Genomic DNA, 22,604 nt, shown 5'->3' with positions numbered 1-22,604 from the left:
ACCAAGTTCTTCTGTTTTTAAATGGCATGCACAGAGTATATTATTAAGACTTCTATATGGTAGCATTTCTAGCACAGCTCTGAAAGAGAATTTACCATTTCTTTATTATTCAGTTCAAATATAAGGGCAAAGAAACTTACTCATAGGATTTCTTTTTTTTAAGGTTTTCATTTATCAGCTCCTGGAAAAAAACCGATATAGGCAAAATCCCAACATGATAAAACCTGAACTAAAGTAACAGTGGCTGGGGGGAACCTCTACGTGAATTATTATGATCTTAGGTCCTAAAAAAAAATTATTCTTGTCTGGTTCTCTCATCTGACCCCACTACAGACTGGCTTTTGTCCACTTCACAGCACTTGAGTCATTAATGATCTCCTCCAGGACAAATTGAATGTTCTCTCTTCTACCCTTATTCACTTTTAATCTATTTGTTGCCTTTGTTCGACTCAACCACTACCTTCCTCCTCCTCCATAAGCCTCTCTTCTAATTTTGTCTGATCCTTTAGTATTTTTTTCCTTTTCAATTTTGTCATATATTTTAAAAATAAAAATGAAAACGACAATTAGAGATGAGGGGGAAAAAAGCACCCCAACCCAAACACTATTATTTTGTTGGATTCTCACCCCACCCGTTTTTTTTTTTTCCTAATTGGTTTTTACATATTGTGAATAGGATTTTGTATCCTTCTTTTTCTACCAAATATTTTTAAATTCTTTCCCATGTTGCTATAGAATCTTTGAAACCTCCAGTTTTAATTCCTGTTAATAATTTCATCTCTGTCTCACTCCTCCTCAGTCTGTTTCTTCTCCATGCAAATTCACCCTTCTCCCCGAATAAACCCATTGCTGAGCCAAAACTATTTTATATCCCACATTCTCCTTTCATGTTCGAGTCTTCCTTTTGTCCTAATTATATGAACACTAATTTAAAAATAAAATAAAGTAGGGGCACCCGGGGCTCTGTTGGTTAAGAATCTGACTTTGGCTCAAGTCATGATCTCATGGTTCGTGAATTTGAGCCCCGCATCATACTCTGTGCTGACAGTGCAAAGCCTGCCTGGGATTCTCTCTGTCTCCCTCTCTCTCTGCCCCTCCCCCACTCTCTCTCTCGGTCAAAATAAATCAACTTAAAATTTTTTTAAATAAATAAAATAAAGTAAAACTGTCACACTAAAATATTCATATCCAAATACTTCCCATCCTGGAAGTTAATCTGGCAACATAGATCAAAGATATAGTCTTCTGAAATGCCTAAAACATATGTTTCCTCGAAATAATTCCCAAGATTTTTTGGAGTCCCTACAAAAGTAACAACTAGGTAATTAGTAGTTTTCAACAAGACTGATACCAGATAGCATTTTCCAAATTCTGCTCCAGAAACGACTAGTACAATACTAGCAGATGTTCAGTTTTTTAATTTTTTTTTAATTTTTTTAATGTTTATTTATTTTTGAGAGAGAGAGAGAGAGACACAGCATGAGTGGGGGAGGGGCAGGAAGAGAGAGACACACAGAATCCGAAGCAGGCTCCAGGCTCCGAGCTGTCAGCACAGAGCCTGATGCGGGGCCCAAACCCAGGAACCGTGAGATCATGACCTGAGCCAAAGTCCAACACCTAACAGACTGAGCCACCCAGGCGCCCCAAGATGTTCAGTTTTTTAAATGGGGGGGGGGGGAGAAGGGTGCTATGATTTAAAAAAAAAAAAAAAGGTTGGGAAATTTTTAATTTTAAAAATTTAAAAGATTTTGTTACTGTAAGAATTTTCAGAGCCTTTAATGTTACTCCCAGCATGTAGCACAGCTGGTAGGTGTTCAATAAATATTTGTTTAGTCCGTAAATTTGCATCGTGAATCTCCAGGAAATAATACAACATGTAACATTTCCCAAAAGAAAAGCAATTTATATTTGTTAGACATATTTAAACAGCTATTTAAAAGATTGTTTATTGCCACATTGTTTAAACTAGTTAATAACTCCAGGCAATCCTCATGTCCATCAACTAGGTGATAGTGAAAGAAATTATGGTACAATGAAAGACCGCAGAGCTATTCCAGAAAGCTCAGAGATATGTCAATTCTGTGCTGACTATCTAAAGAAGAAGGACTTGCTCTTCTCTTGAGGGTCTTGGGAGGAAAAAAGAGCATCTGGATCCAGGACTGAGTTGGCTCCATTCCTTGTTAGGTTGAACTGTGAACAGGACACGTTATAACTTCAGCTCAGTTCCCTCAGCTCTAGCATAAAGCTTTTAAGCCAAATGATCTGCAGGATCCCTTTAGTCAAAGTTTGACAACTTAGTCTAAGAAGTCTCATTTTAGCTGTAATGAGTTTTTTTGGAAATTAAATGAAGTGCAAGGAGTGTTATGCAATGAATTAGATTATTTTTCTATCTTCCTCATGGACTGTAAATATTGTAATAAATTAAGCAAATAAATAAGCACACATTTTTATGTCAGTTCCATGCTATATATGAAAAGTTTTATAAGTTTGTGTACACTTAACCCGACGAGTCTACTTTTAGAATCTAGCCCAATGAATTACTCAAGAATGTAAAAAAAGATTTAATTTAGCAAAGATGTTCATTTCAACAATGGGAAAAACAACAACAACAAAAAAACAGTACCTAACAAGGAACTTGTTAATTAGATGATAGTACATTATAAAATATCACAGTATGAAGTCATTAAAATGATGTAGAAAAACATTTAATGCTATGGAAATAGATTTACAACATATTTTTAGGATGAAAAATGCAGGTTATAAAACAGCATGTACAATATAATCCAATTTTTATTGTAAAAGATTTCTATGTTCCTAAAGAAAGGTGTTGAATGACTACAATAAAAACTTTACACTAGTAATCTCTGGGTTTATGTGTTTTCGAAGTTTCAAAAAGTTAATGTACATTGCTTATAGAGCAATAAAATCAGTGATCTTATAATGTTTTTCCATAGTTGTTTCCTTAGTACTCTATGTAACATAAATAAGTCATTTATGGGATTCCATAAAACTACATCGGTAAATGTTTGTTTAAAACAGTAATGTTATTAACACTGTCATCAAAGATGCCTTGTCTCTTTTCCAAAAATAATGAATTGTGGTAAGACCAGAAATGAATTTTTTAGATGCCTTTAAAGAAATGATAGTTTCAATTGCATGCAGCCTTCTGTTTCTTGTTCCATAGTAGTCTGGTGTATTAAATGACGCTGAGAGGCATCAGTGTCTAAGACCAAGAAATAAAGGAAACCAAGGTGTCATGATTCTGAATACTTAGCATAATAAGGTTATTTGAAGACTCTACAATCTGCATTAAGGAATAAAACCAACTAGTCTCTGCAATGACACTCTAATGCCGTTCTTAACATCTGTGCCTTTAAATTTCAGAAAATAGTACAATTTATTTAAAAGGTGGTGGGATCCACAGAGGATGACAATTTTTATTTTCTCCAGAACATCAAAAGGAATGCCATCTTTGGTCTCCATCATTTAAGAAGAAAAAATATTCTAACCATAAAGGTTCTAATCTCGTTTTTTTTTTTTCTTTAAAGTCCTTTCAAATGAGTCAGTGTGGCTTTACAAATATAGATCTTGCATTGTTTGGATTCCTCTTATTTTGCTGCAGACTGGCCAAACTTTGGCAGGCAGCAGCACCCCTTTGTAAAAGTCACAGTCACCTAGCAAAGAGGTCCCTGCAAAAACACCCCAAAACAAACTGGTATTTTTAGTCAACTATTCAGAAAGATATTGAGAAACACTCAGAGGATTTAGGAACATGAATTAGGCTCAACGTTGTTTAGGTTGGGAAAAGGCAATTCTTTTGGTTGAAGCTAATTTAAATAATAAGACAGTAAAACCAAAAAGACTTTGATCCTCTCCCTTCCACTGTTTCCTAAAATTCAGTCGTTCATGTCTTATCTTCACAATTTTCATCGCATTGGCAAAGCACCTCTACTCTTACCACCTTAGTATTTTCTCTTTGGGTCTTCTACTCTGGGCAGTGGAATATCTATCAAATCAGAGGTTTGGGGCGCCTGGGTGGCGCAGTCGGTTAAGCGTCCGACTTCAGCCAGGTCACGATCTCGCGGTCTGTGAGTTCGAGCCCCGCGTCAGGCTCTGGGCTGATGGCTCGGAGCCTGGAGCCTGTTTCCGATTCTGTGTCTCCCTCTCTCTCTGCCCCTCCCCCGTTCATGCTCTGTCTCTCTCTGTCCCAAAAATAAATAAAAAAAGCGTTGAGGGGCGCCTGGGTGGCGCAGTCGGTTAAGCGTCCGACTTCAGCCAGGTCACGATCTCGCGGTCCGTGAGTTCGAGCCCCGCGTCAGGCTCTGGGCTGATGGCTCGGAGCCTGGAGCCTGTTTCCGATTCTGTGTCTCCCTCTCTCTCTGCCCCTCCCCCGTTCATGCTCTGTCTCTCTCTGTCCCAAAAATAAATAAAAAATGTTGGAAAAAAAAAAAAAAAGCGTTGAAAAAAAATTAAAAAAAAAAAATCAGAGGTTTGATGGGATAGTGTACACATTTAACCATTCTGACATTTAAAAGGATCTTGCATATTTGCCCCCACAAACCCTCATGTAGTCTAACTTCCTCACTTCGCTGAGGCCCAGCATGTTTAAGTAACATGTTCATTACTTGCTGTGTTCGTGGTCTTACTTGAAGAGGTTGACAGAGCAGTTGATGGATTTGAAAAACAATAGCAGCGCACACAGGAGATTCTGTTCATGGGCTGTCAACATACTTACCTACAAGTTACGTCCATAATTTCAAAGATGCTGGAAGTTACCTGCTCCTCCTCTTACCAATTTCACTTTTTTTTTTTTTACAGTTCTTAAATGACTCAACACTCTACTGTGTTTTATCCATTCATCCGACCACTATTTCTTGAGTACCTGCTTTGTGCAAGACACTCCCTGAGGCTATAGTAACGAGCCAAAGAGACAAAATACCTTGCCCTTATGGAGCTTCCATTCTCCTGGAGAGTTCTAGCTTCATAAATGTATGTCATGTTTCTTCTTTGCAACACTAAATCCCTGGAGTTCGAGATGTGGGTCTCATCTACTTTGGCTCCTCTGTAGTACCCCAGAGGGTGGTTTACAGTGTTAAATCAGTGAATGAACAATAAAAAGATGCACAAGCCCTTTTGTTTGTTTGTCCTTTGACCCCAAGAACTACTTTTAATCACTTCGATTTACTCCACTTCATCTATTCTTTTTTTTTTCAGTTTTCAATTTCTCTGATTTTCATCTACAAAATCCTAAAGGTGAGAAAAGACAGGAGGAGCCAAGATGGCGGAACAGCATGTAAGTTTTTTGTGTGTCTCACATCCATGAAATACAGCCAGACCAACACTAAACCATCCTACACACCTAGAAAACTGATTGGAGGATTAACACAACAAACTGCACAACCTGAACCACAGAATTCAGCAGGTACGCGGTGCAGAGAGATGAATTTGGGGAACGAGAAGCCGCTGAGGATAGGGAACCGCTTTTGCGGGCGGAGAGAGGACGGAGACTGGGGAGGGGGGGAGAATACGGGAAAAGCACCCCTCCCCAAAAGCAGCCGGAGAGAAAGTGGAAAATTGGAAATGGCCACAGGGACTAAACTAAAAAGGGAGAAAGGAGAAAGGAGAGGGTTTAAATTCCATTAAGACTGTAAACAAGGGGAGCACAAAGGCTGCAACTCTGCAGCTCGATACCTGGAGGTGCTCTGGTGGGAAGAGCGAATGCCCAGGAGCAGAGTGAGGTCCGGAGGTTCTCGGGCCACACGGGGAGAAGCGGTTCCACTGCTGGAAGGACATTTGGTAGAGACTGTTGAAGCCACCTGGTCCCAGCAGACCCCAGAGGCAGCCACATTCGCGGGTGCTGGGGCAAGGTCCTTAAGGGTGAAGCCTGGTGCCAGCCGTGTGTTGTGATTTTCCAGAATCCCTGAAAACTGCTGCTACACTATCTCGTGAACTTCTTCTGGGGCGGGCTGGCACCTGGCCACAGTCTCGGGGCACCGGCAGCAGCAGGGTCCAGCAAGCGTTCCTGGGTGCAGCCGACATTTGGTCATTGCCCATTCGGCCATTGCTCCATGAGACCCTCCCGCAGAGGGGCGGAACGGGTCAAAGCCGCAGTCCTTCAGAAGTAAGGGGCCGGGGAAAACAGCCACATCTGTGACAGAACTCGGGAGAGAGGTGCTGCCTGGGGCCTGGTCACGGAGAGTGAAAGAGCTGGGAGTGGAGGAAAGCTGAAGACAGAGGACGGATGCGTGATTGCTGATCCGGGATAACAGACTGGGTAGCTGGGTGGCGCCACTTTCACCGCTTCCGCACATGCGCATATGCACCTACGAGCACCGCAACAATCCACCCCAGTAGGCTGGCAGCGCCATCTAGTGGAGAGTGGAGCTGTTACACCGAGCCCCACCCAACTGGGCTAACTTCACTCTTCAAGAACACAAGTCTCACTGTCGGCTTAGTTTATGGACTATAAAGTGCTACATAGACTGACTTCTAGTGGAAAACGAAGTAATTTCACTCCTACTTCAATCTATTAGCAGGTTCATCTATTCAATTTTCTTCTTTTTTTTTTTTCTCTTTTACACTTTTCTTTTTCTCAAATACAGAAAGAGAAAAAAATTCATTTTTATTTTCAATTTTTATTAAAACTAATTTTCTTTAACTTTTATTACTCTAGTTTTCACTTTTGTGTAAATTTTTTCAAATTCTATTTTACTTCCATCATTTTATTTTAGCCTACTTCAGTGTATTCATCTTTTCAAATTTTCAAACAATTTCCTTTTTTTCTTTTTCTTTTTTCTTTTTCATTTCTTTTCTTTTTCTTGAATGCAGAAAGAGAAAAACTTCATTTTTATTTTCAATTTCTATTAAAAATATTTTTATTTAATTTTTTACTATATTTTTTGCTTTTATGTAACTTTTTTCAAATTCTATTTTACTTCCATCATTTTATTTTAGTCTACTACAGTGTATTCACTTTGTCAAATTTTCAAATGATTTCTTTTTTTTATCCTTTTTCTCTTTTTTCTTTCTTTTTTCTTGAATACAGAAAAAGAAGAAATTCGTATTTATTTTCAATTTTTATTAAAAATATTTTTCCTTTATTTTTTTCTACTATATTCTTCACTTTTATGTATATTTTTTCAAATTCTATTTTACCTCCATCATCTCATTTTAGTCTACTTCAGTGTACTCATTTTTTCAAATTCTCAAACGATTTCCTTTTTTCCCCCGCCCCCTTTTTTTTCTCTAATCTGTCAAACCACTTTCGACACTCAGACGAAAACACACCTAGGATCTAGCATCTATTTGATTTGTGTGTGTGTAATTTTTAATTTGATATTTCTTTAATTTTAATTTTTTAATTTTAATTTTTCTATCTCTTTAATTCCTTTTCTCCCTTCAACATGACAAAGTGAAGGAATTAACCCCAAAAGAAAGAGCACTAAGAAATGACAGCCAGGGATTTCACCAACACAGATACAAGCAAAATGTCTGAACCAGAATTTAGAATCACGATAATAAGAATACTAGCCGGAGTCGAAAATAGATTAGAGTCCCTTTCTGCAGAGATAAAAGAAGTAAAAAATAGCCAGAATGAAATTAAAAATGCTATAACTGAGCTGCAATCACAGATGGATGCAGCGGCGGCAAGGATGGACGAGGCAGAAAAGAGAATCTGCGATACAGAGGACAAACTTATAGAGAATAATGAAGCAGAAAAAAAGAGGAGGATTATGGCAAAAGAGCACGATTTAAGAACTAGAGAAATCAGTGACTCATTAAAAAGGAACAACATCAGAATCATAGGGGTCCCAGAAGATGAAGAGAGAGAAAAAAGGGGTAGAAGGGCTATGTGAGCAAATCATCGCAGAAAAGTTTCCTAACCTGGGGAAAGACACAGACATCAAAATCCAGGAAGCACAGAGGACCCCCATTAGATTCCACAAAAACCAACCATCAACAAGGCATATCATAGTCAAATTCACAAAATACTCAGGCAAGGAGAGAATCATGAAAGCAGCAAGGGAAAAAAAGTCCCTAACCTACAAGGGAAGACAGATCAGGTTTGCAGCAGACCTATCCACAGAAACTTGGCAGGCCAGAAAGGAGTGGCAGGATATATTCAATGTGCTGAATCAGAAAAATATGCAGCCAAGAATTCTTTGTCCAGCAAGGCTACCCTTCAAAATAGAAGGAGAGATAAAAAGTTTCCCAGACAAACAAAAATTAAAGGAGTTTGTGATCACTAAACCAGCCCTGCAAGGACTCTCTGAGGGGAGAAAAGATGAATATATATATATATATATATATATATATATATATATATATATATACACACACACACACACACACACACACACCATAAGCATATATATAAATAATGGTATATATATAAATACCATAAGCAACAAAGATTAGAAAGGACCAGAGAATACCACCGGAAACTCCAACTCTACAAGCATCATAATGACAATAAATTCATATCTTTCAGTACTCACTCTAAATGTCAATGGAATCAATGCTCCAATCAAAAGACACAGGGTAACAGGGGCGCCTGGGTGGCTCCGTCGGTTAAGCATCTGACTTCAGCTCAGGTCATGATCTCACAGTTCGTGGGTTCGAGCCCCGCGTCGGGCTCTGTGCTGACGGCTCAGAGTCTGGATCCTGCTTCGGATTCTGTGTCTGCCTCTCTCTCTGCCCCTCCCCTGCTCACGCTCTGTCTCTGTCTCAAAAATAAATAAACATTAAAAAAAAAAAAAAGACACAGGGTAACAGAATGGATAAGAAAACAAGATCCATCTATATGCTGTTTACAAGAGACCCACTTTAGACCTAAAGACACCTTCAGATTGAAAATAAGGGGATGGAGAACCATCTATAATGCTAATGGACAACAAAAGAAAGCCGGAATAGCCATACTTATATCAGACAATCTAGACTTTAAAATAAAGACTGTATCAAGAGATGCAGAAGGGCATTACATCATAATCAAGGGGTCTATCCACCAAGAAGACCTAACAATTGTAAACATTCATGCACCGAATGTGGAAGCACCCAAATACATAAATCAATTAATCACAAACATAAAGAAACTCATCGATAGTAATACCATAATAGTAGGAGACTTCAACACCCCACTCACAGCAACGGACAGATCATCTAATCAAAAAATCAACAAGGAAACAATGGCTCTGAATGACACACTGGACCAGATGGACTTAAGAGATATATTCAGACCATTTTACCCTAAAGAAGCAGAATATACATTCTTCTCCAGTGCACATGGAACATTCTCCAGAATAGACCATATACTGGGACACAAATCAGCCCTAAGTAAGTACAAAAAGATTGAGATCATACCGTGCATATTCTCAGACCACAATGCTATGAAACTCGAAATCAACCACAGGGAAAAATTTGGAAAGGTAACAAATACTTGGAGACTGAAGAACATCCTAATAAAGAATGAATGGGCTAACAAGAAGTTAAAGAGGAAATTAAAAAGTATACGGAAACCAATGAAAATGATAACACCACAACCCAAACCCTCTGGGATGCAGCAAATGTGGCCATAAGAGTAAAGTATATAGCAATCCAGGCCTTCCTAAAGAAGGAAGAAAGATCTCAGATACACAACCTAACTTTACGCCTTAAAGAGCTGGAAAAAGAACAGCAAATAAAACCCCAAACCAGCAGAAGACAGGAAATAATAAACATTAGAGCAGAAATTAATGCTATCGAAACAAAACAAAACAGAACAGATCAATAAAACCAGAAGCTGGTTCTCTGAAAGAATTAACAAAATTGATAAACCACTAGCCAGTTTGATCAAAAGAAAAAGTAAAGGACCCAAATAAATAAAATCAAGAATGAAAAAGGAGAGATCACAACCAGCACAACAGAAATAAAAACAATAATAAGAGAATATTATGAGCAATTATATGCCAATAAAATGGGTAATCTGGAAGAAATGGACAAATTCCTAGAAACATATACACTACCAAAACTGAAACAGGAAGAAATAGAAAATTTGAACAGACCCATAACCAGTAAGGAAATCGAATTAGTAATAAAAAATCTGCCAAAAAAAAAAGAGTGCAGGGCCAGATGGCTTTCCAGGGGAATTCTACCAAGCATTTAAGGAAGAATTAACACCTATTGTCTTGAAACTGTTCCAAAAAATTGAAATGGAAGGAAAACTTCCAAACTCTTTCTATGAAGTCAGCATTACCTTGATTCCAAAACCAGACAGAGACCCCACTAAAAAGGAGAACTATAGACCAATTTCCCTAATGAACATGGATGCAAAAATCCTCAACAAGATATTAGCCAAATGGATCCAACAATACATTAAAAAATTATTCACCACGACCAAGCAGGATTTATACCTGGGATGCAGGGCTGGTTCAATATCCACCAAACAATTAACATGATTCATCACATCAATAAAAGAAAGGACAAGTACCATATGATCCTCTCAATAGATGCAGAGAAAGCATTTGACAAAATACAGCATCGTTTCTTGATAAAAACCCTCAAGAAAGTAGGGATAGAGGGAGCATACCTTGAGATCATAAGAGCCATATATGAACGACCCAACGCTAATATCATCCTCAATGGGGAAAAAGTGAGAGCTTTCCCCCTAAGGTTAGGAACAAGACAGGGATGTCTGCTCTCGCCACTGTTATTCAACATAGTATTGGAAGTCTTAGCCTCTGCAATCAGACAACACAAAGAAATAAAAGGCATCCAAATCGGCCAGGAGGAGGTCAAGCTTTCACTCTTCACAGATGACATGATACTCTATATAGAAAACCCAAAAGATTCCACCAAACAAACTGCTAGAATTGATTCATGAATTCAGCAAAGTTTCAGGATATAAAATCAATGCACAGAAATCAGTTGCATTCCTATCACCAACAATGAAGTGACAGAAAGAGAAATCAAGGAATCGATCCCATTTACAGTTGCACAAAAAACCGTAAAATACCTAGGAATAAATCTAACCAAAGAGGTGAAAAATCTATACACTGAAAACTATAGAAAGCTTATGAAAGAAATCGAAGAAGACACCGAAAAATGGAAAAAGATTCCATGCTCCTGGATAGGAAGAACAAATATTGTTAAAATGTCAATACTACCCAAAGCAATCTACATATTCAATGCAATCCCTATCAAAGTAACACCAGCATCCTTCACAGAGCTAGAACAAATAATCCTAAAATTTGTATGGAACCAGAAAAGACCCTGAATAGCCAAAGCAATCTTGAAAAAGAAAACCAAAGCAGGAGGCATCACAATCCCAGACTTCAAGCTATACTACGAAGCTGTAATCATCCAGACAGTATGGTACTGGCACAAGAACAGACACTCAGATCAATGGAACAGAATACAGTACCCAGAAATGGACTCACAAACGTATGGCCAACTAATCTTTGACAAAGCAGGAAAGAATATCCAATGGAATAAAGACAGTCTCTTCAGCAAGTGGTGCTGGGAAAACTGGACATCGACATGCAGAAGAATGTACCTGGACCATTTTCTTACACCATACACAAAAATAAACTCAAAATGGATGAAAGACCTCAATGTAAGACAGGAGGCCATCAAAATCCTCAAGGAGAAAGCAGGCAAAAACCTCTTTGATCTTGGCCACAGCAACTGCTTACTCAACACGTCTCCGGAGGCAAGGGAAACAAAAGCAAAAATGAATTACTGGGACCTCATCAAAATAAAAAGCTTCTGTGAAGGAAACAGTGAAGGAAACAATAAGCAAAACTAAAAGGCATCTGACGGAATGGGAGAAGATATTTGCAAATGACATATCAGATAAAGGGTTAGTATCCAAAATCGATAAAGAACTTATCAAACTCAACACCCAAAAAACAAATAATCCAGTGAAGAAATGGGAAAAAGACATGAATAGACCCTTCTCCAAAGAAGGCATCCAGATGGCCAACTGACACTCATCATCAACTTCACTCATCATCAGGGAAATACAAATCAAAACCACAATGAGATACCACCTTACACCTGTCAGAATGGCTAACATGAACAACTCAGGCAATTATAGCTGTTGGCGAGGATCCGGAGAAAGAGGATCTCTTTTGCATTGTTGGTGGGAATGCAAGCTGGTGCAGCCATTCTGGAAAACAGTACGGAGGTTCCTCAAAAAATTGAAAATAGAACTACCCTACGACCCAGCAATTGCACTACTAGGCATTTATCCACGGGACACAGGTGTGCTGTTTTGAAGGGACACATGCCCCCCCATGTTTATAGCAGCACTATCAACAATATCCAAAGTATGGAAAGAGCCCAAATGTCCATCGATGGATGAATGGATGTGGCATACACACACACACACACACACACACACACACACACACACACACAATGGAGTATTACTCGGCAATCAGAAAGAATGAAATCTTGCCATTTGCAACTACATGGATGGAACTGGAGGGTATTATGTTAAGCAAAATTAGTCAGCGAAAGACAAAAATCATATGACTTCACTCATATGAGGACTTTTAGAGACAAAACAGATGAACATTAGGGAAGGGAAACAAAAATAATATAAAAACAGGGAGGGGGACAAAACATAAGAGACTCATAAAAATGGAGAACAAACAGAGGGTTACTGGAGGGGTTGTGGGAGGGGGAATGGGCTAAATGGGTAAGGGGCACTAAGGCATCTACCTCTGAAATCATTGTTGCACTGTATGCTAACTAATTTGGATGTAAATTTTAAAAAATAAAAAAATAAAATTAAAAAAAAGAAAAGACAAAGCTATAGCTTGTGATGAAGGAAACCCAGGAAGCAACACATGCAAAAAATGAAAATTTCATCAGCCACTATCAAAAATATGTCAGTGAAATAAATGGCAGAATGTTTAAAATTTCTTAAAAAGTAGCCATTATAGTATATTCAGATAAAATATGTGTTTGTCCTGTGTGTACTTTCTGAAATAGTTCAATATATTATTTGTCTCTTTAAAGTCTCTGTCTTTAATGATACTGTTGTGTAAATTCGTTTGGTATCAAGCAATTTGTTTTCCAGCTAAAGAAAATAGATCGTATTTACCTTAAATTTTCAAGACCTCCCAAATAATAAACGGTTAATGTCACTAGTAATCCTTATTAGGAAAGAAAACCAAAGATTTTTTTTAAGTGTTGGGATAACTCAAAGTTAAGATGCTAACAGTTGACAATTTTCAGCTTTTGCATGGATTGTTCTTCAGTTCATACTATGGACTCCTTTTCCCCTTGTATTTTTCTTCCGCCTTAAAAAAGAAATAAGCTATACTGATATATTCAAATTCTTTGTAAAAATTAAAGCTATAAAAGAGGTAGACTAAAGCTTTAAATATCACACCTTATCTCTTCTTTTTGTGAAACTCCTCTGCCCTCACATGAAATCAGTGGGTGAGTTGCTAAAGGTCATCAGTCGATTGGTAACAACGGTCAAATTCTATACCCACCCCGCCTCGTTCCGTCAACTAGATGACACTGCCTCCCCCAAAACAAGAAAGTTAACAGTTCTCAATAAAAATAGAAATATACAAGCTAAACTTTTTTACATTTAGTCCTGTTTTTTTTTTTTTTAAATGGGTGGAAAATGTGGTGTTCCAGAGGTAAAGAACAGAGCTTACAAGTCTAGATGAGAACCAAATCCGTCAGTAAGGGGGCCTTTCCCCTTACTGGACCTTTGTTGTCTCTTTATTCAATTTTTAGTATCTAGTTAGAACTATTATATTTCTGAATCATGAGGACAAAGCCAACTTAAGCTCTTCCTCCCTCCTTCCCTCCCTCCCTCCCTCCCTCCCTCCCTCCCTCCCTCCCTTCCTTCCTTCCTTCCTTCCTTCCTTCCTTCCTCTCCCCCCAAATACAAGAAAATACAGCTGGTAGTTTAAGAATTGATCAATCTCACTCTGAAATATTTATGTACTTTTCTCTGACTTGGTTACTCCTCCCACTGATATTAATAGTTTCTTCTTCTGGGATAACTCTGCCTCTAGCAGAAATGCTGCGGTGTAGCTGAGATGCTGGTGTTGGGACTGTAAACAATGTGTTAGGAATGCTCTTGCTGCACTTCAGCCTGGAAGCAGAGGTTTATTTCTGGGTCTACACTTTTGCTTGCCAGCGAGATAACACAGCACTGTCACTTGCGAGCATTGTTGCAACATGGGTGCTTTTGAATGTCTGGATTCTTTATTTATGTAATTTTTTTAATGTTTTTATTTTATTTTTGAGAGACAGAATGCGAGCAGGGGAGTGGCAGAGAGAGAGAGGCAGACACAGAACCTGAAGCAAGCTCCAGGCTGTCAGCACAGAGCCCGACGTGGGGCTTGAACTCACGGACTGTGAGATCATGATCTGAGCTGAAGTGGGAGGCTGAACCACTGAGCCACCCAGGCATGCCAGAGGTTGGTTTTTTAAAGCCAGAAAGAAGAGCTTGACTTTGTTGAGATGTACAATAAAGAGCAGCTGGGAGTTCTTCGACAGAAAGTCTCATTATGAAAGCAATTATTTTAAGACAAGACATTTGACAACAGTAAGTCAGGCACACAGAAGAGGGGGAGACCCTACTCTGCATCCTGGGGTTGCCTTGTTTGGGTGGCACCATGGTGCTAATGCATGGAGTGTTTGGCCAGGGGTGGAACATCTGATCCGCACAGGTCTCTGCTGGGTAGTCCCCTTGGTCTCATCCACAGTGGTTCCCTTGGATGGCTCAATTGTCTATGTGAGGTCCCCTCTTAGGGATATGGGAACCCACTCTCCAGCTTCCCATTGGGAGACCTCGGAGAGTTTTTCTCCCACACACCCATTTCTGGTACACAGGGCAATCTTGGGTCTACCTGAGACTAGCACATAGGTTATCTCTGTGCTGAGTCCCCTGAATGCTAAGGGGTTTTTTGTTATGTTACCCTACTCCTCCAGCATTTAGCCTGGAAGGAAACTAAAATGCATGTTCTTTTCTCAGAAGAGCTCCCCAACTTTCCTCTTGCTTTCCTTCCAGTTCTCCTCCCTACCCTTGTCCAGGAGAATCTTCTCTGGGCAGAGTGACTCCTTGCTCTATATTGTCACGAATCTGCGAATCGCTATGATTGGAGCTTGAGTCTCCTGAGCTCCAAGAGCCCTCTCCTCAGCTCTTGAATCCCAAGAGCCCTCTCCTTTGTATTCTGCAATATCATCTCTTCTCTGAGTCAGGACTATTGGCCGAATGGGAGGAACGGTGAGGGTATGGAAGCAAATATCTCACAGCTGGCTGGCTGATCTCTAGCTATCTCAAAATATTACTGTCATTGCAGCAATCCAGGCATGAAGCCATATGAATTGAGTGGCATAAAAATAAAAATGATGGGAGGCACCTGGGTGGCTCAGTTAGTTGAGCATCAGACTCTTGGTTTCAGCTGAGGTCACGATCTCGCGGTTTGTGAGTTTGAGCCCCACATCATGCTCTGCACTGGCAGCATGGAGCCTGCTTGGGATTCTCTCTCCCCCTCTCTCTGTCCCTCTCCGTCCCTCAAAATAAATAAATAAACTTAAGAGAAAAATAGAGATGAAGGGACACTGAACAAGAAACACAGTGAAGAAGTAACAAAATCTTGTTTGTGGAACACACGCAAGACAGATGAGGGGAGGAAAGGCACTTGACGGCCTGGATTGAGGTGATGTTGGCCATCATGGGACCTATTTTTCCATGGCTTATACTCCCCCTTCTCCGTTGCCTTTACACTCTAATCATGAAGTCCTGGTAACTAAATTAAAAGTTCTTCAAATCCATATCCCTCTTCTTCGTCACCACGGTCACTGTCCTTGTTCATGCCAGCAACATCTCTCCTCTGGACTATCTACTGCATCAGACTCCTTACTTCTCTCTCTCTCTGCCCTCAGCCCCCTAGAACTCAACCTACATTCAGTCATGAAGATGACCTTTCTAAAGCAACAATCAGATCGTGCCAGCCATGTTTCTCTCTGGCTTTCTAGTACCCATACAACGCATCGAATTCCTTTGCTCACGGCCTTAGGGAACCGTACATCATGGGGCTTACCTTGCTGGCCCAGCTTCACTCGATACTTCCTACCTGGGGCTGTAAGTTGGGCCAAAAGGGTAGTGTACTGGACTGGTCCATGCCATGGACTCATCACAACGTAGCCTGGCTTTGAGTCCTAACCCCACTGTTCACTTGGACAAGTTATTTAACTATAGTGATTCAGTATTCTCCTCTGTAAAATGTCATTAGGAGGATTAAATGGGAATAGATTTTAAAAGTGCACCTGGCGGGGGGTGGAGGGGGCGGGGGCTTGGGTGGCTCGTCAGTTAAGTGTGACTCTTGATTTCAGCTCAGGTCATGATCTCATGTTAAATAAAAGAAAAATACTTGGGGCACTTTGGCTGGCTCAGTCGGTAGAGCCTGTGACTCTTGGTCTCAGGGTTGGGAGTTTGAGCCTGACATTGGGTGTAGAGATTACTTAAAAATATAAAAGTGTTAGGAAAGAAAAGAAAAATATTTGCCCAGATGGTCAAGTCTCTCCCACCCCAGTGAATTTACACCTTCCGGTTCTTTTTTTTTTTTTTTTTTTTTTTTTAAATTTTTTTTTCAACATTTTTTAAATTTATTTTTGGGACAGAGAGAGACAGAGCATGAACGGGGGAGGGGCAGAGAGAGAGGGAGACACAGAATCGGAAACAGGCTCCAGGCTCCGAGCCATCAGCCCAGAGCCTGACGCGGGGCTCGAACTCACGGACCGCGAGATCGTGACCTGGCTGAAGTCGGACGCTTAACCGACTGCGCCACCCAGGCGCCCCACACCTTCCGGTTCTTGAACCTATTTTGGGGGCCTTCTTTCGGTCAACCTTTAGTCTTCCTTCTAGAAGGAACTACAATGTCAGGTGTTTTGTAAAGCCTTTCTACTGTACTTTGTTCCTCACTCTATTAAAACTTTTATTGAGGGGGGGCCAGCTCACTCACTTGGAAGAACAGGCAACTCTTGATCTTGGGGTCATGAGTTTAAGCCCCATGTGGGGTACAGACATTACTTAAATAAAACCCCCCTTTTATTGTATTATAACTTGCATGAATTTTCTATGGCAGCTGCACCAAATTACCATGAACTAGATGGCTTAAAACCACAGAAATGTATTGAGTCATGGTTCCGGAGGCTAGAGTCCTGAAAACCAGCATCACTGGGCTGAAAGCCAGGTGTGAGCAGGACCACACTCCTTCTGGAGGCTCAGAGGGAAAAAGCCGTTCTTTGCATCTTCTAGCTTCTGGTGGCTGTCTGCATTCCTGAGACCGTGGCCACATCACTGCCGTCCCTGCCTGCCCGCTAACATTGCTGCTTCTTCCCGTCTGTGTCAAATCTCCTCTGCCTCTCTCTTGGAAGGACACTTATGATGGCATGGAGGGCTCACCTAGATAATCCAGCCTAATCTTGTCATCTCAAGATCCTCCATTTAACAATTTAGTATATTCCACGAGATGCTTTTATCCTATATAAGGTAACACAGGCTCTAGGGATCAGGATAGAATTATCTTTGGATGCCATGACTCGGCTCCTACAATAATTATGCGGATGTCAGTGTTGTTCCCTTTGTATGACAAGGCTCCATCACAGTGCAAGCACATAGCGTGCAATCAGTAAGTGAAATACACGTATAGGTACAGCGGTACAGGGTGAAGGCCCACTGTCCATGTTCCTTGGTATTCCTTCTTTGCTAACGCTTTATTTCCCTAGGCCAGAGCTATTTCTTTCATGTGCTAATCTGTGGTTGGAAAGATATTTTACTCATGAATTGGATCAGCTTCTAGGTTAGGGAAATTAAGCAAACGGGGCCTTTGTCCTTGGATCATTTCCTCTGAGCTAAGGGGCGGAGGGGAGGGTAAAAGGTGAAGGGGCCCTGGCAGCTGGAAGGCGACTTTCACGGAATCTGAGCACGCAGAGTGCCAGACTGACAAGTATGAGCTGCACTAAGAGTGCGGTCATCAGGCTGCCCGCCTGGTTTGTTGCCATTGCCTGGCCGTTTATTTAAACACAGTTTTCCTCGTTAATTTGAGCTCCTAAATTCATGACCATTGCTTAACTGACCATTTCCCCATCTTGAGTCACTTGAGTTCAGCACAAGCATTTTTCTGAAGTGAGGCGGTTTCTTTTCCAGTGTTCCTAAATCACAGTCACCTTCACCCACAAGAATAAGTCTGTTCCAGCCACTGCTCACCTGGAAAGACAGCTCAGTAGCCAGGCTATTGTTTTTCTCAGTCATTGGAAATCTTTCCCCATGAAAGAAAAAAAAAGTCACTTGCAATAAAAGAAGCAAAAAGTAGGTTACTTCATACAATTAATCCTTAAAACAATAAATTATTTACTGTATTGTCATTGTTTATTTACTTTTATGCCAGCCTTTTTCATCTTTGTGTTGGCAGGAGCCCCACAGGATCAGAATGTTAAAAAAAAAACTGGAGGGCCCAAAAACTTATCCAAGATTTATCTAAGAAGGCATGTAATCAGAACTCCTAAGGTTTGGAAAAAATTCTTTCATGTACATGTAACACCCATCTGTAATAAAACATAATTGTCAGAATTGATTTAACTACTGTGACTGGCATAAAGCTCCTTTAACAGAGTGGTCTGGAAACCGTCAGAGCTTTTACTGGTCAGAGTAGACTCCTGTAGCCTGGCCAACGAGACCAATTTGCCTCCTAAAATCATCTCCAACAACACTCTTCTTCTAGCTCTGTTCCACTCTGTCTTTCCTATGGATCATACTTCCTCCTACCAATTGGAACTTTGCACACGCTGTTCCCTCTGCTTAGAATGCGTGTCCTTCTTCCTCCTCTTAAGTTCTATCCATCCTTTGGATTGTAGCTCAAGCATTACTCTCTCTGAAAAGCTTTACCAGATTGGGTCAAATCCCCCAAGCGCTGGTGTAGCACTTAAGACCACCGACTGTATTTGTTTGTGTGATTATCTGATTGCTGTCTTCTCCTTCCACCAGACGGTACAAAGCTCTGTGAGGGCAGAGAACAAGTCAGTTTCTGTTATCATTACGTCGCAGCCCTTCTCGCTATTGCTGGAACCCAGTGAGCATCATGTTAAAAAACCTGGAGGGCCCAAAAACTCATCCATAAGTACTCCATACTTATAGAGTAAGCATGTAATAAATAGTTAACTGCTGAATGATTATGTTGTGAAATCTCATGCCCACTCTGCCACTGGGTTATTAGGCAGACTATTTGTCTTCACAGGGCCTCATCTTCATCATTTGTAAGAAAATGCCTCTTCCAGGCCCCAAATTCTAGGATATTTATGGTTCCTGCCTTGAGCCTGTAAGACTGATCAGGCTAGACACAGAAAGCCAACACATTGTTATCTGCCTGCCAAAATGCCACATACTAAGCAAGAAACTACAATTACCCTCTGCACCTTTGCCCCTCTCCTTAATACTATGCCTTGATTCTGGCTTTCATTGCCTTTCATTTAAAATACTGTAAATGCCGGGTGCCTGGGGGCTCATTTGGTTAAGTGTCTGACTCTTGGTTTCCGCTTGGTTATGATCTCATGGTTTGTGAGTTCGAGCCCCTCGTCCGGCTCTGTGCTGACGGTGCACAGCTTGCCTGGGATTCTTCCTCTCCCTCTCTCTCTGCCCCTGCCGCACTTGTTTTCTCCTTCAGAATAAATAAACTTAAAAAAATAAAACTGTTTAAAATACTATCAATGCTCCCTTAAATGGTGGACCTATGTTTAGTCCTCTCCTCTCATAGCCTATCTGCAAGGTGCCAGTAAAACTCAGTCCAAACGCTGGACTGATCTTGGCACCCCTCTGCTTAAACATTTTTCTGCGTTTTCCACAGCACGTCAACAAAACTCACCTCTCAAGAAGACATCCTTCCCCTGTTCCTGTCTCCCCTCCTGCCTTCTCCTTGGGAACTTGTGTTCCACCCAGAACCACTCCCAGGGCCCCAACACACATTCTGTTCTTTCAAGTCCCTCTGTCCTTGTGTGCATTTCTCTCTGCCCAGAAAACGTCTCTGCTCCTTTGCTAGTGAAGTTTCATTCATCCTTTTAGGCTCAAGCGTTCCTTGCATGTGGCCCAGGCCCCGAGTCAACCCCCATTTCTCAGGCTGAGCTTGTCACTCACTGCTTGTGTTCTCACAGGATACTGCGCACAAGCCGCCATAACAAGACTCCTTGGTGAGCTGTATTTGTATGCAGAGGGACATTTGGGTTAAGAGCATGGGTCTCACATTCGGACTTACTTGAGTTTGAAACCAAATTCTGCCACTTACTGTGTGGCCTTGGAAATGATTCTTAGTTTCCTAATTGTGGAAAGGGAGGACTTAATGCCTAACTCATTGGGCTGTTGCAGTTATGGAATAAATGTGATAATGTGTTTGATGCACTTAGCACAATTGGCCCGTTATACTAACAGTCATTGTCATTGGGTTGTGAATGTGTCAAGTGCAAAGACTCAGGCCTACATTTTGTCCATCTTTCTATCCTGGTGGCTACTCAGTGAATGCTTCTTCAAATGCATAAATGAAATAGTGTCCATAATGTATTTTTCTTTACAGGAGGACTAGAGGCTTATTCCTTTTTTTAGGAATTTTGTTAAGGGGTTAAAAATTCTCTTGATTTTATGGCATATTCCAAATCGTATTTATCTTTCCCTTTGCTAAACTAATCCTGAACTCACACATGTAACATCATTTGAGATCAAACTTGAGTATTTAGTATTAGTGTTTTCTGCTAAATTCTCCCTTCGCACTTTCAAGAGTTTTTACCGCCATGTACATCAATTTCAGTCCTTCCTCGTCAATTTCAGTCCTTCCTTAACCCTTTGTGGAACAGACTATATCCTCCTTTGTCATAGGAGTAATACCAATAGCATGCATGTGTATAGGACTTATGTGCCAAGTACTGTTCAATGAGCTTTGCATGTTTCAAATCCTCTCTGGGATTGGTAACCAAACCGACTTTTCTAAGATGATAGTGAGTGGTCGAAGCGATTAAAACCGCTGCAAATTCTAGCCTAGTGTTCTGGCCACAGCATGGCTTTTGGACCCCAAAAGAGTCTAAGTTCCTTGAAGGCAAGGTTGTCTCCTGCTTTCTCTGCAAAGAGAAAGTCTTGAATGCAGAGACTCAGTGAGCCCTGCTGACAGGCGCATTTCCTCTCCTGTTCCTGTAATTAACTTCCACTAGAGGTGCAAACGTCCACACTGAACACTCAAGAGACTCCCTGGAAGGTTCAGAGCCTCACGAGGTTTAAAAGCCTTTAACCTTGGGCAAGCACCCTTTAGCCCTCAGCACATCACACTCTTCCTCGGTGGTTTCTCTTCGGTGTTCCCGGATCACTCCTTAATAGGGTCTCTGACAAGGACAGACTACGTAAGGTTGAGAAAACACCTTTGTCCCCTTCTTTATGCCAAGGGCTGGTCACCGTGTGGGCCAGGCTGACTGTCCGAGGAGGCCTTGGGACCTCGCCGCCCGCGGCGACCCCAACCGCCCACGGGAGAGGGGACGGCGTCCGCTCTGCCCGCGGAGACGCACACGCCTCGCGCCCCGCTTCCAGGAGCCGCCCGGGCTGCGGCGCGGGTCGCCGCCACACCGGAAGCGTCCCGAGCGCGTGCCGGGCGGCCGCCGAGGGTCCAGCGAGCGGGGCGGGGCCGCCGGTCCGGTCCCCCTCCTCCCCCACCGGGGGCGCGCGAGGGCCGGGCGGGGCCGGCGTCCCTTCCGGGGAGCGGTGGCCGCCGCCGCGTCTCCGGCGGCTTCCCTCCCCGCCCCCCCCACACCCCCCCGCGGCTCTGGGTGACGCTTCTCCAATAACAGCTCGCGGGGAGCCGCCGCTCCGGGTGCCCCCCGCGCCGGCCCCGCCAGCCCCGCCCCGCTGCCGGCATGAGGGCCGCGGGCGACGGCGGCCTGGAGCGCTTCTGCAGCCCCGGCAAGGGCCGGGGGCTGCGGGCCCTGCGGCCCTTTCACGTGGGGGACTTGCTCTTCTCCTGCCCGGCCTACGCTTACGTGCTCACGGTCAACGAGCGGGGCAACCACTGCGAGTACTGCTTCGCCAGGTAGGGCGGCGGCGCGGGCGGCCGGGCGGGCGGCGGGGGCGCCGCGGCGGCGGCTGGGACCGCGGCGGGAGGAAGTGCGCGCGGCGCGCCGGGTCCTAGCGCCGGCGGCTGGGGCGGCGGCCGCGCTTTCAGCCCGCGCCGGCCGTGCCACGTGCGCTGGGACCGAGCCGCCAAAGCGCCCGCCGCGCGCCCCCGGCACGGCCCATTTTTCCGAGTTGCGCGAGTTGCGCGCGCGGGAGTGCAGGGTCCTGGCCTCAGACGTGGGCTCGGAGCCAGGCTTGTTCCAAACACGGGCACGCGCTGCGCTCTTGGTGCATTACCGGCCCGGCCCCGAGTTCGAGCAGCCAGTCTGTCCCCTTTAACTTGTGCTTCCTGCGGTGTGTTCTGTCCCCCACAGCCCAGCCCTGCCGCACACTTGGCCGTTTCCTCCCGGGAACGTAATGACACTTAACATTTCTTGTACAGTACGCGCGGCCTCTCCCCTTCCTTCTTACTCAACGCTTGTGTTTGGAGAGAAGCCAGAGGGGTGCT

General features: G+C 42.5%; 1 protein-coding gene and 1 long non-coding RNA gene across 6 annotated transcripts in view; one reads left to right on the top strand and one right to left on the bottom strand.

Annotated features, from left to right (window-relative positions):
• Nucleotides 1-1,877: 1,877 nt before the first annotated feature.
• LOC131496504 (uncharacterized) lies at nucleotides 1,878-22,332 on the bottom strand. Of its 4 annotated transcripts, none has more exons than XR_009254511.1 (6): nucleotides 22,024-22,332; nucleotides 18,397-18,564; nucleotides 18,227-18,306; nucleotides 12,034-12,145; nucleotides 8,499-8,722; nucleotides 1,878-3,223 (listed from the first exon to the last, which is right to left on the bottom strand). It is a non-coding gene; the product is annotated as an uncharacterized LOC131496504 (long non-coding RNA). The 4 variants fall into 4 exon arrangements; XR_009254510.1 differs by having other exon boundaries at nucleotides 18,227-18,278; nucleotides 22,024-22,327; XR_009254513.1 differs by lacking the exon at nucleotides 18,397-18,564 and having other exon boundaries at nucleotides 8,499-8,726; nucleotides 18,227-18,278; nucleotides 22,024-22,313.
• The window catches only part of SMYD2 (SET and MYND domain containing 2), a 50,774-nt gene continuing 49,952 nt past the window's right edge, over nucleotides 21,783-22,604 (top strand). For both annotated transcript variants that reach the window (XM_058702127.1, XM_058702126.1), the window contains exon 1: nucleotides 21,783-22,073. In XM_058702127.1, the coding sequence (XP_058558110.1) occupies nucleotides 21,901-22,073 (173 nt within the window). In that variant the 5' untranslated portion in view covers nucleotides 21,783-21,900. The remainder of the gene's footprint in view (nucleotides 22,074-22,604) is intronic.

This window comes from Neofelis nebulosa, chromosome 15 (assembly GCF_028018385.1).
Source record: "Neofelis nebulosa isolate mNeoNeb1 chromosome 15, mNeoNeb1.pri, whole genome shotgun sequence".
Classification (NCBI taxonomy): Eukaryota; Metazoa; Chordata; class Mammalia; order Carnivora; family Felidae; genus Neofelis; species Neofelis nebulosa.
This window is presented reverse-complemented; position numbering and strand designations above follow the sequence as displayed.